Raw genomic sequence first — 17,573 nt, forward strand, 5'->3', positions numbered from 1 at the left:
TAGAACACATTTTCCGTATGTATTTCTGTATTGTTTTAGTGATTCGCCATAGAACATGTAGGCTCAGGTTTTCCGTATGTATTTCTGTATTGTTTTAATTCGCCATAGAGAAGATGTAGGCTCATTTATATTTCTGTATTGTTTTAATTCGCCATAGAACATTCAGAACACATTTATATTTCTGTAGTTATTAAATAGAACATGTAGGCTCAGGTTTCCACATTTATATCAGTTATTAAATAGAACATTCAGAACACATTTATTTCTGTTTGTTAAATAGAACATTCAGAACACATTTATATTTCATTGTTATTAAATAGAACATGTAGAACACATTTTCCGTATGTATTTATTAAATAGAACATTCAGAAGATGTAGGCTCAGGTTTTCCGTATATTTCTGTATTGTTTTAATTCGCCATAGAACATTCAGAACTCATTTTCCGTATATTTCTGTATTGTTTTAATTCGCCATAGAACATGTCAGAACTCATTTTCAGTTATTTCTGTAATTGTTTTATTCAGAACACATTTATATCAGTTATTTCTGTATAGAACATTCAGAACACATTTATATCAGGTTTTAAATAGAACATTCAGAACCATTTATTTCTGTATTGTTTTTAATTCCCCATAGAACATGTCTCAGGTTTTCCGTTTATATTTCTGTTATTGTTTTAGTGATTCGCATTCAGAAGATGTAGGCATTTTCCGTATATTTCTGTATTGTTATTAAATAGAAAGATTCTCAGGTTTTATATCAGTTATTTCTGTATTGTTTATTAGTGATTAAATAGAACATTCAGAACACATTTATTTCTGTATTGTTTTTGAAATGGAACATTCAGGCTCATTTATATTTCTGTATTGTTTTAATTCGCCATAGAACATTAGAACTCATTTTTCAGTTTTTAAATGGAACATTTCTCAACACTTTCAGTTTTTAAATCAAAACATTTTTTTCCTTTGAACTGCTTGACATATCAGTTATTAAACTAGAACTGTATGTTGAACATTTCATTTATATCAGTTATTAAATAGAACAATGTCTGTTTGCTGAACACATTTAAATCATCAGTTATATGAAATAGAACATTCAGAACACATTTATATCAGTTATTAAATGGAACATTCAGAACACATTTATATCAGTTATTAAATAGAACATTCAGAACACATTTATATCAGTTATTAAATAGAACATTCAGAACACATTTATATCAGTTATTAAATAGAACATTCAGAACACATTTATATCAGTTATTAAATAGAACATTCAGAACACATTTATATCAGTTATTAAATAGAACATTCAGAACACATTTATATCAGTTATTAAATAGAACATTCAGAACACATTTATATCAGTTATTAAATAGAACATTCAGAACACATTTATATCAGTTATTAAATAGAACATTCAGAACACATTTATATCAGTTATTAAATAGAACATTCAGAACACATTTATATCAGTTATTAAATAGAACATTCAGAACACATTTATATCAGTTATTAAATAGAACATTCAGAACACATTTATATCAGTTATTAAATAGAACATTCCATGCGAAAATATCTGGTTAATCAGCTGGCACTTTGACTTTTTAATTTTTTTAAAGACTGTCACATGACTACATAAATTGAAATATCGTGATTTTAGAGACACAATTTAACAATTGCCTATGATTAAAGGTTTAGGCTATAATGGACTCTCACCATTCATCATCATCATCATCATCATCATCATTATTCACATCATTCCAATTTAACCAAGTCAATTCCAAAGCTGATAATTGTGACATCAGTGAGCAGGCCTTCTGAGTGAGGAGAGACATGAGTCGACTTACCAAAGGAAAACGTCTGAAAAATGAATTATGAAATTCGAGCCACAGTAATCCAATGGTTATATAAAATGCCTGCCTTTCTCCCTACATTTTATGTCTGTCGTTTTCATTTAGTCTCCCTATAATATGAAAAATGTGGGCTATTTAAAAATAACAGAATACCATATTTTGAGTTGGCTCTATAGGCTATTATAGTGAAGATCCGAGGTTCAACTGTAAGGCAAGGGCATCTTTTAAAACGATTTTGATACTCACCTCATGTCTTGGACTATAGTCTCGTTCATATTATCGTGTTTTGAAATCAGTATTTGTCCATCTCTTCCATTTTCGTTCCCGTTTTCAATCAGAAAAATATGCCTGAGAGATTCACCAGACGGAACATTGGAATGTTGTAAAGTGCTGCCCAACCCGGCTGGCCAGAACACTCCCCTGAATAATAATAATAATAATAGGCATATAAACTGAAGAATATTAACTTAAGATTCTCACCAAGACAGGCAGACAGTCCAGACAAACAGTACAGTAGGTTATACATTGTACAAGAAGAGTATATAGGCTATTTTAAAAGAAGAACACACGTATGCTGCTCATGAACAATAACTAGGCCCAATCCATTACCTTAACTGTCCTCGTTGATCAGATCTGAATAAATGGGGTTGATGGATGTCCAGCAATCCAATTGCAAGCCATGAGGTGACTACCTCATGAAGCTGGTTGAGAGAATGCCAAGAGTGTGCAAAGCTGTCATCAAGGCAAAGTGTGGCGACTTTGAAGAATCTCAAATATAAAATATATTTTGATTTGTTTAACACTTTTTTGGTTACAACATGATTTGATGTCTTCACTATTATTCTACAATGTAGAAAATAGTAAAAAATAAAGAAAAAACCTTGAATGAGTAGGTGTTCTAGAACTTTTAACTGGTTCTATATGTATTTACTCTGTTCCATCTGACTGTGCAATCCACTGTCTCATCAGCCCAGCCAGGCAATTTATAAACTTGATCTCCATTATTTTTAAAAAGCATCTAGATATTATCTTGCAGAACAAAAAAACTGAGACTTGGTCGCGCCTCTGGCAACTGAACCGATAGAACGACCAGCTGGCTTGGGTAGCAACCCTAGATTTGTGTCTGAGTTTAGAGGATCTATTGGTATGGTTTGCCGGCCCTCGACCCTCATCTCAGGCCTAACAACACCCGGGCCAATATATTCTCCAAACACCGGCTTCAAGGGCATTATCACTTAAATGCAGCGGTGCCTCGGGGTGTTAGCGGGCTGACTGTGAACGCTCTGAGAGACTCTGGGTTGAGGTCTGTGATAAAGTAGTCTACAGTACTATTGCCAAGAGATGAGCTGTAGGTGTACCTACCATAGGAGTCTCCTCAAAGCCTACCGTTGACTATGTACTGACCCAGCGTGCGACAGAGCTGGAGGAGTTGTGACACGTTTTTGTTGGTTGTTTTGTCATAGTTGTGCCTGGGGGGGATATTTGAGTAGGTGTTTGTCCCCCTGTGTGCTGAGAATGTCAGGTTCTGGTCCAGTTCTGGCATTTAGGTCGTTACAGACTAGTACATGTCCCTGGGCCTGGAATTGATTGATCTCCCCCTCCAGGATGGAGAAGCTGTCTTCATTAAAGTATGGGGATCCTAGTGGGGGGATATAGGTAGCACACAGGAAGACATTTTACTCTGAGATTATTTCCTTCTTTATTTGTAACCAAATGTAAAATATCCCGTTTTGATTCATTGAATCAATAACTCCTGAATCTCTTCCCTGTGTAACACCTGGTAGTTTGGCTGATGGGACTACCAGCTCTATTTTAACTTGGAGGGCAACCAGTGGGTCCGTCTCCACTCTCTCTGACCCTCACTTGCTCTCTCTCTTGGTCTCTCTCACACTCTCTCATTCTCGCTATCGCTCTCTTCCTGACACCCTCTCTCTCTCTCTCTCTCTCGGTCTCTCTCATTCTTTCTCCTCGATCGCCCCCCCCCCTCTTCCTAATCCAATTATTTATACTCCAGTAACCAGGGGCAACCCTTGCTTGTGTCAGTGATTGTCAGCTGATGCGCATTCAATGCAGAGTGGAGCAGTGCTCTGCGTCTGTTAGGCCTCTTTGCTTGTATTGTGTACTAACAAGGAACGTCTTTTCTCTGCCACTCACGCTAGTCCGAGTCCCAAATGGCACCCTATTCCATATATAGTGCACTACTTTTGACCAGAGTCCAATGGGCCCTAGTGCACTATAAAGGGAATCGGGTACCTTTTTGGTACGCAGCCTAGATAAGAGCCCTGTAACACTTAGAGGTCATTCTGATGACCCCATACTAATACAGCATGTCAGGTAAGGCAGGTCAGGAAACTAGTACATCATATCAGAAACCCCATAGATATTGGTATCATATCAGGAATCCCATAGACTGGGCGGCAGGGTAGCCTAGTTGTTAGAGTGTAGGGGCGGCAGGGTAGCCTAGTGGTTAGAGTGTAGGGGCGGCAGGGTAGCCTAGTGGTTAGAGTGTAGAGGCGGCAGGGTAGCCTAGTGGTTAGAGTGTAGGGGCGGCAGGGTAGCCTAGTGGTTAGAGTGTAGGGGGCAGGGTAGCCTAGTGGTTAGAGTGTAGAGGCGGCAGGGTAGCCTAGTGGTTAGAGTGTAGGGGCGGCAGGGTAGCCTAGTGGTTAGAGTGTAGAGGCGGCAGGGTAGCCTAGTGGTTAGAGTGTAGAGGCGGCAGGGTAGCCTAGTGGTTAGAGTGTAGGGGCGGCAGGGTAGCCTAGTGGTTAGAGTGTAGGGGCGGCAGGGTAGCCTAGTGGTTAGAGTGTAGAGGCGGCAGGGTAGCCTAGTGGTTAGAGTGTAGAGGCGGCAGGGTGCCTAGTGGTTAGAGTGTAGGGCGGCAGGGTAGCCTAGTGGTTAGAGTGTAGAGGCGGCAGGGTAGCCTAGTGGTTAGAGTGTAGAGGTGGCAGGGTAGCCTAGTGGTTAGAGTGTAGGGCGGTAGGGTAGCTTAGTGGTTAGAGTGTAGGGGCGGCAGGGTAGCCTAGTGGTTAGAGTGTAGGGGCGGCAGGGTAGCCTAGTGGTTAGAGTGTAGAGGCGGCAGGGTAGCCTAGTGGTTAGAGTGTAGGGGCGGCAGGGTAGCCTAGTGGTTAGAGTGTAGAGGCGGCAGGGTAGCCTAGTGGTTAGAGTGTAGAGGCGGCAGGGTAGCCTAGTGGTTAGAGTGTAGAGGCGGCAGGGTAGCCTAGTGGTTAGAGTGTAGAGGCGGCAGGGTAGCTTAGTGGTTAGAGTGTAGGGGCGGCAGGGTAGCCTAGTGGCTAGAGTGTAGAGGAGGCAGGGTAGCCTAGTGGTTAGAGTGTTGGACGAGTAACCGAAAGGTTGCAAGTTCAAACCCCCGAGCTGACAAGGTACAATTCTGTACCTAGGCCGTCATTGAAAATAAGAATTTGTTCTTAACTGACTTGCCTAGTTAAATAAAGGTTAAAAAAATACAAATAAATATTGGTATCATATCAGAAACCCAGAAGTAAGGCGGTTCAGGAAACTAGTGCAACTTGTCATTTCATCACACCAGGTTTAGAAAGTTTGATACAAACTAAAATGGTTTTAAACTCACTCAAGAACAAATGTCTACTGTACCATTATTCTCTATTGGTGTTGATACAATAGCATTGAAATAAATGGTCTGCTTGAAAGAAGCTTTGACAAGGGTTGATAGATAAAATGTTAGATATTATATTATTCTATGGGTTTCTGAAATGGTACTATTTATCTATGGGTTTCTGACATGGTACTATTTATCTATGGGTTTCTGAGATGGTGCCATTTATCTATGGGTTTCTGAGATGGTGCCATTTATCTATGGGTTTCTGACATGGTACTATTTATCTATGGGTTTCTGACATGGTACCATTTATCTATGACATGGTACCATTTATCTATACATGGTGCCATTTATCTATGGGTTTCTGAAATGGTACTATTTATCTATGGGTTTCTGACATGGTACTATTTATCTATGGGTTTCTGAGATGGTGCCATTTATCTATGGGTTTCTGAGATGGTGCCATTTATCTATGGGTTTCTGACATGGTACTATTTATCTATGGGTTTCTGAGATGGTGCCATTTATCTATGGGTTTCTGAGATGGTGCCATTTATCTATGGGTTTCTGACATGGTACCATTTATCTATGGGTTTCTGACATGGTACCATTATCTATGGGTTTCTGACATGGTACCATTATCTATGGGTTTCTGACATGGTACCATTATCTATGGGTTTCTGATATTATAGTGTTTTATTGGAGTGCTGCCCTTTTGTACTGTCATTATTAGCCCTGTGTTTATTTATTTTATTTTTATTTAACTAGGCAAGTCAGTAACACACACAGACACAACCTGTGAAACACACACAGCCCGTCTGTGATGTAAATAGCAGTGAAATAAATGATTGACCAGCGGTAGAGTCCTCCCAGTAGCTGTGGGTGACCAGCGGTAGAGTCCTCCCAGTAGCTGTGGGTGACCAGCGGTAGAGTCCTCCCAGTAGCTGTGGGTGACCAGCGGTAGAGTCCTCCCAGTAGCTGTGGGTGACCAGCGGTAGAGTCCTCCCAGTAGCTGTGGGTGACCAGCGGTAGAGTCCTCCCAGTAGCTGTGGGTGACCAGCGGTAGAGTCCTCCCAGTAGCTGTGGGTGACCAGCGGTAGAGTCCTCCCAGTAGCTGTGGGTGACCAGCGGTAGAGTCCTCCCAGTAGCTGTGGGTGACCAGCGGTAGAGTCCTCCCAGTAGCTTTGGGTGACCAGCGGTAGAGTCCTCCCAGTAGCTGTGGGTGACCAGCGGTAGAGTCCTCCCAGTAGCTGTGGGTGACCAGCGGTAGAGTCCTCCCAGTAGCTGTGGGTGACCAGCGGTAGAGTCCTCCCAGTAGCTGTGGGTGACCAGCGGTAGAGTCCTCCCAGTAGCTGTGGGTGACCAGCAGTAGAGTCCTCCCAGTAGCTGTGGGTGACCAGATGTGACCTCCCAGTAGCTGTGGGTGACCAGATGTAGAGTCCTCCCAGTAGCTGTGGGTGACCAGCGGTAGAGTCCTCCCAGTAGCTTTGGGTGACCAGCGGTAGAGTCCTCCCAGTAGCTTTGGGTGACCAGCGGTAGAGTCCTCCCAGTAGCTGTGGGTGACCAGCGGTAGAGTCCTCCCAGTAGCTGTGGGTGACCAGCGGTAGAGTCCTCCCAGTAGCTGTGGGTGACCAGCGGTAGAGTCCTCCCAGTAGCTGTGGGTGACCAGCGGTAGAGTCCTCCCAGTAGCTGGGGGTGTGTCCTAAATGGCACCCTGTTCCCTTTGGGCCCTGGTTAACAGTAGTTCTCTATACAAGGAATGGTCTTCCATTTGGGACACCGAGTTTCAGCCATCCCAGTGGACTGAGCCATGGTCAGTTTAAAGGCCTTTTAAATCAGGCCTCAAACAGATCCCATTACCAACACTCCCTGGGTCTGCCACGAGGTGTGAAGCCAGATCTCTGCTGCATCACTGGCGCTGGTAGAAAGGTCACCTTCCTCATCTGCTCTACCAGTGGGAATAGGACATGACCAAAGAATAAACACATGACTCGCTCATTAATGATTTCTCTGTTAACACGCTGACGCTCACTCTGAAAATAAACTTTGAACTCAAGGCTTGAATCGCAGACGGACATCAGGGAATGCTGTCTTGTGTTTTTACAGAGGTTTTGGGACAATACACCTGACTCTGCTATTCAACCAGACTGCTTTTCCATTTTTCATATGGATCGAATGGCGGCTTCTGGTGAGAGTAGGGGGAGGGGTATGCTTTCTCATCGACAATTCCTGGTGTACCGAAGTTGAAAACATCTTGAGCGCCTCAACGAACTCAACGAACTGTACAAGAACATTATCTAGCAAGAATCCTCCTAACCAGAGGCAGTCTTTATTGTCGTGGGTGATTTAAAAAATAAAAAATGTAATCATTTGAAATATCACAAACATGATATCACCAACATGATGATGTTGTAGGCACAATAACAATCCGGACATTCCCCAACCAAAAACCTTGGGCGAACAGAGAATCCGTACCATGCTGAGACCCGTACTGCAGCATTCAATGTCAGCAGAATCGACCCCCATGACTCGGTCACGTGCAATGCATACAAAGCAAGCAGGTACAAGGTCCACAAATCCATCAGGGATGCAAAAAGACAATAGAGACTGAAACTTGAATTGATGTTCAACAATTCGGACTTGCGACACTTGTCACACCTGGACAAAAGGAACACCTATGTGAGAATGTTGTTCATTGACTACAGTTCAGCATTCAACCCTAAGTCTGGACACTACCTTCTGCAACTGGACACTGGACTTCCTGACGGGCAGATCAGTGTCATGATGTGGCCCTTTCTGGGTATATAGATTGTGGCTTCCCCACTCTCTTCTACACCCCAGGTTATGTTATCTCAGGTCGTAACTTCCTGGTGGAGACTCTTCCCCTGGCAATGCAGTATGGAGAGAGAGATTTTCACAGTAGAACAAAGGAACTCCCACCAAATTCTACTACATTGCAGAATTTGAGAATTGAACAATATCCACATTTTGGAGAATGTGTAAACGGTCGATGGAGAAGCCAGCTACGACCCGGTCCGTTTTTGTTTCGTGTTTGTGACCTCATGAAAGACAATGCTGCCACATTACCATAACTCTGTTTATACAGGTTCTTCAGTTATGAGGCTTGCATCTAATTATTGTATAAAATGAATGAGTAAAGATGAAACTATTTGTGAAATGATGTGATGTTAAACCTTTAATGTGAGAGAATTGTATTCCATTTAAAGTCATTGGCCCGCCCCTTACAAATGAGCACAGACATGATCAGGCGTCATGGAACCGCCTATTCTACTGCTGCAAATAAAAGCCCCTCCTAAGAAAATTCCCTTCAGACTGAGCAAACCCACAGCGTGGAAACAGAAAGAGAGAGAGAGAGAGACTCTGATGAACTCTCCAGCAGACAGACCGGATTCCAACAGAGATCACAACGACACATGGGCGTAAATATATATTGATTGCAATTATTCCGAAATGAGTGAGCGTTCATGTGCAAAGGATTAGCATTTCAATTCATATAATTATAGACTGTGTGTCGTGATCCCTTTTGTCTTTCCCGCTTCTTTCCCAGTCCATACCCCCTTCTTTCCCAGTCCACACCCACTTCCCTTTGTCCACCAAGCCATCATATCGGCTTAGCCCACTAGGGAATCCTCCCTATCCTTGTTAGTAACATATATCTACTGTTTGTTTGTTTATGCATTTCTGTGATTATTTAGTTAGTTAGTAAATAAATGATTAAGCCAATTGGTGTATGGATGATTTATAGTGAAGACTGGGTTCGTGCAGATAACCAACGATTTACGATGTTTGGAATGAGACTAACGTGAGGTAAAGAATGATTCATTAATAGAATACTAATTGATCAGATATTAAAATATCTGAAGAGTTGTATTCGGAGGATTATAACTTTGTAATCTGAAGATGTTCCATAGTGCCCGACTTCCTAGTTAATTACATTTAAATTATTAGTTTAATCACGTAATAATAATTAGTGAATTGATTTGATAAAATATGTCTTCACTTTTAATGATGCCAAAGACATGACAACAAGCTGTGAGGATTGGCAACAGCACATCCTCCACACTGACTATTAACACAGGGGTCCCCCAGGGGTGTGTACTCAGCCCTCTGCTGTACTCCCTGTTCACCAACGTCTGCTTGGCTTTGTCTACACCAACTCCATCAATTTTGCTGACGACACTACGGTTGTAGGCCTGATAGCCTATATAGAGGGGTGGTAAGTGAACTGGTATTGTGGTGCCAGGACAAGCGCTCCCTCAATGTCAGCAAAACCAAGGAATGGATTTTTTGACTTCAGGAATCACAGGACTGCAGTAGAGAGTGTCAGCAGTTTTAAGTTCCTCAGCGTCCACATCACCAAGGACCAACAACACGACCACTCTTGTCAAGTGGGCGTAACAGAGTCTCTACTTCTAAGGGGACTGAAGAAATTCACCGTGCCACCTGGGTCCTCTCCCAGTACTACCGCTGCACCGTGCCACCTGGGTCCTCTCCCAGTACTACCGCTGCACCGTGCCACCTGGGTCCTCTCCCAGTACTACCGCTGCACCGTGCCACCTGGGTCCTCTCCCAGGACTATCGCTGCACCGTGCCACCTGGGTCCTCTCTCAGGACTACCGCTGCACTGTGCCATCTGGGTCCTCTCCCAGGACTATCGCTGCACCGTGCCACCTGGGTCCTCTCCCAGGACTATCGCTGCACCGTGCCACCTGGGTCCTCTCCCAGGACTACCGCTGCACCGTGCCATCTGGGTCCTCTCCGGTCCTCTCCCAGGACTATCGCTGCACCGTGCCACCTGGTCCTCTCCCAGGATTATCGCTGCACTGTGCCATCTGGTCCTCTCCCAGGACTATCGCTGCACCGTGCCACCTGGTCCTCTCCCAGGATTATCGCTGCACTGTGCCACCTGGGTCCTCTCCCAGGACTATCGCTGCACCGTGCCACCTGGTCCTCTCCCAGTACTACCGCTGCACCGTGCCACCTGGGTCCTCTCCGGTCCTCTCCCAGGACTATCGCTGCACCGTGCCACCTGGTCCTCTCCCAGGACTATCGCTGCACCGTGCCACCTGGTCCTCTCCGGTCCTCTCCCAGGACTACCGCTGCACCGTGCCACCTGGGTCCTCTCCGGTCCTCTCCCAGAACTACCGCTGCACCGTGCCACCTGGGTCCTCTCCGGTCCTCTCCCAGGACTATCGCTGCACCGTGCCACCTGGTCCTCTCCCAGTACTACCGCTGCACCATGCCACCTGGGTCCTCTCCGGTCCTCTCCCAGGACTACCGCTGCACCGTGCCACCTGGGTCCTCCCCAGTACTATCTCTGCACCGTGCCACCTGGGTCCTCTCCGGTCCTCTCCCAGGACTACCGCTGCACCGTGCCACCTGGGTCCTCCCCCAGTACTATCTCTGCACCGTCCACCTGGGTCCTCTCCGGTCCTCTCCCAGGACTACGTCTGCACCGTGCCACCTGGGTCCTCTCCGGTCCTCTCCCAGGACTACCGCTGCACCATGCCACCTGGGTCCTCTCCCAGTACTACCGCTGCACCGTGCCACCTGGGTCCTCCCCAGGACTATCTCTGCCCCGTGCCACCTGGGTCCTCCCCAGGACTATCTCTGCACCGTGCCACCTGGGTCCTCTCCCAGTACTACCGCTGCACCGTGCCACCTGGGTCCTCCCCCAGGACTATCTCTGCACCGTGCCACCTGGTCCTCTCCCAGGACTACCTCTGCACCGTGCCACCTGGGTCCTCTCCCAGTACTATCTCTGCACCATGCCACCTGGGTCCTCCCCCAGGACTATCTCTGCACCGTGCCACCTGGGTCCTCTCCCAGGACTATTGTGCACCGTCAAGAAATGTATTTTAAAAAATGAATGAAAAATAAATAAAATAAAACACTGTGTATAGAAAACATTAAGAACACCTTCCTAATATTGAATTGGAACCTACCTTTTGTCCTCAGAACAGCCACAATTCGTCTGTGCATGGACTCTACAAGGTGCTGAAAGCGTTCCACAGGGATCCTGGCCCATGTTGACTCCAAATATTTCCACAGTTGTGTCAAGATGGCTGGATTTATTTTTGGTGTTGGACCATTCTTGATACAGACGGGAAAACTGTTGAGTGTGAAAACTAGCAGCATTGCAGTTCTTGACACAAAACGGTGCGCCTGGCACCTACTACCTTACCCCGTTCAAGGTCTTGCCCATTCACCCTCTGAATGGCACACATACTGTACACGATCCGTGTCTCAACACTTAAAAATCCTTATTTAACCCGTCTCCTTCCGTTCAGCTACACTGATTTGAAGTGGATTTAACAAGTGACATCCAATAAGGAATCATAGTTTCACCTGGATTCACCTGGTCAGTCAATGTCATGGAAAGATCTGGTGTTCTTAATGTTTTGTCCACTCAGTGTGTCTTGATCAGAAATGGTTCCCCTGAAGGAACCTGGTCGGTCATGAATAGGAAAGGCTGAGTTATGTCACATGTGCAGTGAACAATCATATATGGGAGTATCTGCTCAATCCAAATGTACAACCAACTGATTGCAGCATTACTGCAAAAATGGAGGAGGAAGGTGGAAGGGGGAGAAGGTAGGGAACTTGTCTGTCCTCCCTGAATTAAAAACCAAAATTGGCAACAACAAAAAAAATGTCAGAAAGAAATATACCAGTTTAACTTGAGGACCAAAATGTTGACCGAGGCTCCATACAGGTTGCAAAATGAGTTAGGAGATCTTTTGATGTTCTGATTCCGTGGGCACATGGTTTTATCAACTGTCTCTCTGTCTCTTCGTGTGTCTCCAGATCCTGTTCATTAATATGTCTGTCTGTCTCTCCCTCCCCAGATCCTGTTCTGTACATTGAACACCCATAAGATCGACATGGAGAAGCTGCTTGGTGGTCAGATCGGCCTGGAGGACTTTATATTCGCCCACATTAAAGGGATTAAGAAGGAGGTGGAGGTGTTTAAATCAGAGGAGGCCCTGGGACTCACCATCACAGACAACGGGGCGGGATACGCCTTCATCAAGGTAGGATTTTGTTTAAATATTTTAAAAAATAGAGAGAGATTTTATTGAGATATGAAAGATAGGAGAGTTTGCGAGTCAGAATGGCTGTGGTTCGGATCATAACCGATCCTGACTAGTCTCCCAGTCCTTTACATGTGCCAGGGTCCCGAGTACTAACTGCTTGACTACTCAGGCCACATCAAGGTAGGATACAATCAATCAATCCATAAAATCTCGTCAATCAACCAATAAAATATATCAATTGAATTGCAACTCATCTATTTATTATAGAAGGTTAAATCGTTACAATCACAGGGCTGTCACTTCTATTAGGCAGTTATTATAGACGATAGTTAGAGAGGCTAGTTTAGTACTACCTGGTCTTAGAGAGGCTAGTTTCGTACTACCTGAGGCTAGTTTAGTACTACCTGGTCTTAGAGAGGCTAGTTTAGTACTACCTTAAGGCTGGTCTTAGAGAGGCTAGTTTAGTACTACCTGGTCTTAGAGAGGCTAGTTTAGTACTACCTTAAGGCTGGTCTTAGAGAGGCTAGTTTAGTACTACCTGGTCTTAGAGAGGCTAGTTTAGTACTACCTTAAGGCTGGTCTTAGAGAGGCTAGTTTAGTACTACCTGGTCTTAGAGAGGCTAGTTTAGTACTACCTTAAGGCTGGTCTTAGAGAGGCTAGTTTAGTACTACCTGGTCTTAGAGAGGCTAGTTTAGTACTACCTTAAGGCTGGTCTTAGAGAGGCTAGTTTAGTACTACCTGGTCTTAGAGAGGCTAGTTTAGTACTTACTACCTGGTCTTAGAGAGGCTAGTTTAGTACTACCGTAAGGCTGGTCTTAGAGAGGCTAGTTTAGTACTACATTAAGGCTGGTCTTAGAGAGGCTAGTTTAGAACTACCTGGTCTTAGAGAGGCTAGTTTAGTACTACCTTAAGGCTGGTCTTAGAGAGGCTAGTTTAGTACTACCTGGTCTTAGAGGCTAGTTTAGTACTACCTTAAGGCTGGTCTTAGAGAGGCTAGTTTAGTACTACCTTAAGGCTGGTCTTAGAGAGGCTAGTTTAGTACTACCTGGTCTTAGAGAGACTAGTTTAGTACTACCTGGTCTTAGAGAGGCTAGTTTAGTACTACCTGGTCTTAGAGAGGCTAGTTTAGTACTACCTGGTCTTAGAGAGGCTAGTTTAGTACTACCGTAAGGCTGGTCTTAGAGAGGCTAGTTTAGTACTACCTTAAGGCTGGTCTTAGAGAGGCTAGTTTAGTACTACCTGGTCTTAGAGAGGCTAGTTTAGTACTACCTGGTCTTAGAGAGTCTAGTTTAGTACTACCTGGTCTTAGAGAGGCTAGTTTAGTACTACCTTAAGGCTGGTTTTATGATCAAAGTTTTCCACCAACATCTTGTACAGACAGCAACAATAATGGCGTCTTTTTCTAGGCACAAACAGAAGCTAACTCCGCCTTGACTCGCTGGCCAAAGTCTATGGGGGAACCACATTGCCCCCAAAAGGAATGGCTGAAGGAAACAGTGGTATTAATGTCAGGGTTTTATGACTACAAGCTGGTGGGCTCTATAGGCTAGTGTGTAAAACATTGCTCCAAGACACCCCCTTGTGTTGGTGAAGCGTCACGGTATCTTCAGAACATTTACACCAGAGGGTTTCTTACTGTTTTGATTAGTCAGCGTTTTACAGAACAGACTGACCCCGGGTACACGGGTACAGCTTCAGGGGAAAGATGGACTATAGTATCTTTATATCTACTGTATGCAGTATGGGTCAATTATTGTACATATATAATCTGTTTATTGTTGTCAGCACTAGTTCACCAGGGCCCGGTTTCCCATTAGCGATGAAAATTAGACTTCTGAGTGTTTTTGTAACGTGTGTTTTCCCAGAACACCACACTGAGAGAAGGTTCACCAAGGTTGTTGAGGCGTAGTGTTGATACTGATAGAATGGAAACAAAGGGAGCTCTCAGATCAGCTTTCTCCATTCAAATCTGACCTTTAACATTAGAATTATTTCACCAAACTGACAATGGATCAGCTTTCTCCATTCAAATTTTACCTTAATGGTCAAATCCACTCAAACTATCTCGAGCGCTGTTTTGCATCAGTTCACGGTTGATTCAGTCCCAACATGTTTTGCATGGCAGTTATCAAGATATTGGACTTTCAAGAAGCAAAGTGTCACAGGTCGCGTCATTATGATGATGATGCAACATTTAGAATTCATTGACAACACTAACGACCAATCCGCTCCAAGAGAGATATTATTGAGGCGGCTTATTCTAATGCGTATCCAATTAAAATGCTCTAAATCCCAGATCTGGCACATCATCGCACGTTAGGCTACACATCATGAGATATATTGAGACTAATTACAGACAGTAGCCTACAAGTAACAAAATAGAACTCTAATGAATGAACATGAAATGTATTTCGATATGATTGAATTATATACAGTAGGCCTATGTAGCATATACTGTAGGCTATTCATTTTTTTTATGCAGTTGTAACAGTATAACTTTAAACCGTCCCCTCGCCCATACCCGGGGGCGAACCAGGGACCCTCTGCACACATCAACAACAGTCACCCTCGAAGCATCGTTACCCATCGCTCCACAAAAGCCGCGGCCCTTGCAGAGCAAGGGGAACCACTACATCAAGGTCTCAGAGCAAGTGACGTCACCGATTGAAACGCTATTTAGCGCGCACCACCGCTAACTAAGCTAGCCGTTTCACATCCATTACACATGATGACGCTATTTAGAGCGCACCACCGCTAACTAAGCTAGCCGTTTCACATCCGTTACACATGATGACGCTAAGGCACTGCATCTCAGTGCAAGTAACGTCCATCACAGTCCCTGGTTCAAATCCAGGCTGTGTTCCGTAGGGCGGTGCACAATTGGCTCAGCGTCATCCGGGTTTGGCAGGGGGTAGGCCATCATTGTAAATAAGAATTTGTTCTTAACTGACTTGCCTGGTTAAATATATAAAAGTAGTAGTGACGTGTTTTTGTTGGTTGTTGTGTGTAGGGGGAATATTTGGGAGGGAATGCTGTCACCTCCAGGTAGATGTTTGTCCCCCTGTGTGCTGAGGGTGTCAGGTTCTTGTCCAGTTCTGGCATTTAGGTCACCACAGACTAGTACATGTCCATGAGCCTGGAAATGATTGATTTCCCCCTCTCGCATGGAGAAGCTGTCTTCATTAAAGTATGGGGATCCTAGTGGGGGGATATAGGTAGCACACACGAGGATATTTTTCTCTGTTGAGATAATTAACTTGTTTATTTCTAACCAAATGTAAAATGCTCCTGTTTTGATTAATTGAATAGTGGGTTGTGTCTGCTTTATAGTCTCTTACATCTTACATTGTTTCACATCTGGTAGTGTGGTGGATGGGACTACCAGCTCTCTGTAACCTAGAGGGCAACCAGTGGGTCCGTCTCCTCTATACCACCCACCTGGTAGTGTGGTGGATGGGACTACCAGCTCTCTGTAACCTAGAGGGCAACCAGTGGGTCCGTCTCCTCTATACCACCCACCTGGTAGTGTGGTGGATGGGACTACCAGCTCTCTGTAACCTAGAGGGCAACCAGTGGGTCCATCTCCTCTATACCACCCACCTGGTAGTGTGGTGGATGGGACTACCAGCTCTCTGTAACCTAGAGGGCAACCAGTGGGTCCGTCTCCTCTATACCACCCACCTGGTAGTGTGGTGGATGGGACTACCAGCTCTCTGTAACCTAGAGGGCAACCAGTGGGTCCGTCTCCTCTATACCACCCACCTGGTAGTGTGGTGGATGGGACTACCAGCTCTCTGTAACCTAGAGGACAACCAGTGGGTCCGTCTCCTCTATACCACCCACCTGGTAGTGTGGTGGATGGGACTACCAGCTCTCTGTAACCTAGAGGGCAACCAGTGGGTCCGTCTCCTCTATACCACCCACCTGGTAGTGTGGTGGATGGGACTACCAGCTCTCTGTAACCTAGAGGGCAACCAGTGGGTCCATCTCCTCTATACCACCCACCTGGTAGCTCTCTGTAACCTAGAGGGCAACCAGTGGGTCTATCTCCTCTATACCACCCACCTGGTAGTGTGGTGGATGGGATTACCAGCTCTCTGTAACCTAGAGGGCAACCAGTGGGTCCATCTCTATACCACCCACCTGGTAGTGTGGTGGATGGGACTACCAGCTCTCTGTAACCTAGAGGGCAACCAGTGGGTCCATCTCCTCTATACCACCCACCTGGTAGTGTGGTGGATGGGACTACCAGCTCTCTGTAACCTAGAGGGCAACCAGTGGGTCCATCTCCTCTATACCACCCACCTGGTAGTGTGGTGGATGGGACTACCAGCTCTCTGTAACCTAGAGGGCAACCAGTGGGTCCATCTCCTCTATACCACCCACCTGGTAGTGTGGTGGATGGGATTACCAGCTCTCTGTAACCTAGAGGGCAACCAGTGGGTCCATCTCCTCTATACCACCTACCTGGTAGTGTGGTGGATGGGACTACCAGCTCTCTGTAACCTAGAGGGCAACCAGTGGGTCCATCTCCTCTATACCACCCACCTGGTAGTGTGGTGGATGGGATTACCAGCTCTCTGTAACCTAGAGGGCAACCAGTGGGTCCATCTCTATACCACCCACCTGGTAGTGTGGTGGATGGGACTACCAGCTCTCTGTAACCTAGAGGGCAACCAGTGGGTCCGTCTCCTCTATACCACCTACCTGGTAGTGTGGTGGATGGGACTACCAGCTCTCTGTAACCTAGAGGGCAACCAGTGGGTCCGTCTCCTCTATACCACCCACCTGGTAGTGTGGTGGATGGGACTACCAGCTCTCTGTAACCTAGAGGGCAACCAGTGGGTCCATCTCCTCTATACCACCCACCTGGTAGTGTGGTGGATGGGACTACCAGCTCTCTGTAACCTAGAGGGCAACCAGTGGGTCCGTCTCCTCTATACCACCCACCTGGTAGTGTGGTGGATGGGACTACCAGCTCTCTGTAACCTAGAGGGCAACCAGTGGGTCCGTCTCCTCTATACCACCCACCTGGTAGTGTGGTGGATGGGACTACCAGCTCTCTGTAACCTAGAGGGCAACCAG

At 45.4% G+C, this 17,573-nt stretch overlaps 1 protein-coding gene and 1 long non-coding RNA gene across 4 annotated transcripts in view; one reads left to right on the forward strand and one right to left on the reverse strand.

The window, feature by feature from the left end:
* Nucleotides 1-17,573, forward strand: part of LOC127907503 (PDZ domain-containing protein GIPC1-like) — a 67,047-nt gene that overhangs the window by 41,681 nt on the left and 7,793 nt on the right. For both annotated transcript variants that reach the window (XR_008064618.1, XM_052462864.1), the window contains exon 2: nucleotides 12,299-12,484. Coding sequence is in view for 1 of the 2 variants with exons in the window: in XM_052462864.1 (XP_052318824.1) it covers nucleotides 12,299-12,484 (186 nt within the window). In the remaining variant the exon portion in view is untranslated. The remainder of the gene's footprint in view (nucleotides 1-12,298; nucleotides 12,485-17,573) is intronic.
* Nucleotides 16,377-16,869, reverse strand: LOC127907509 (uncharacterized). Of its 2 annotated transcripts, none has more exons than XR_008064653.1 (3): nucleotides 16,713-16,869; nucleotides 16,494-16,553; nucleotides 16,377-16,412 (listed from the first exon to the last, which is right to left on the reverse strand). It is a non-coding gene; the product is annotated as an uncharacterized LOC127907509 (long non-coding RNA). The 2 variants fall into 2 exon arrangements; XR_008064654.1 differs by having other exon boundaries at nucleotides 16,632-16,747.

This window comes from Oncorhynchus keta, chromosome 15 (assembly GCF_023373465.1).
Source record: "Oncorhynchus keta strain PuntledgeMale-10-30-2019 chromosome 15, Oket_V2, whole genome shotgun sequence".
NCBI classification, from domain to species: Eukaryota; Metazoa; Chordata; class Actinopteri; order Salmoniformes; family Salmonidae; genus Oncorhynchus; species Oncorhynchus keta.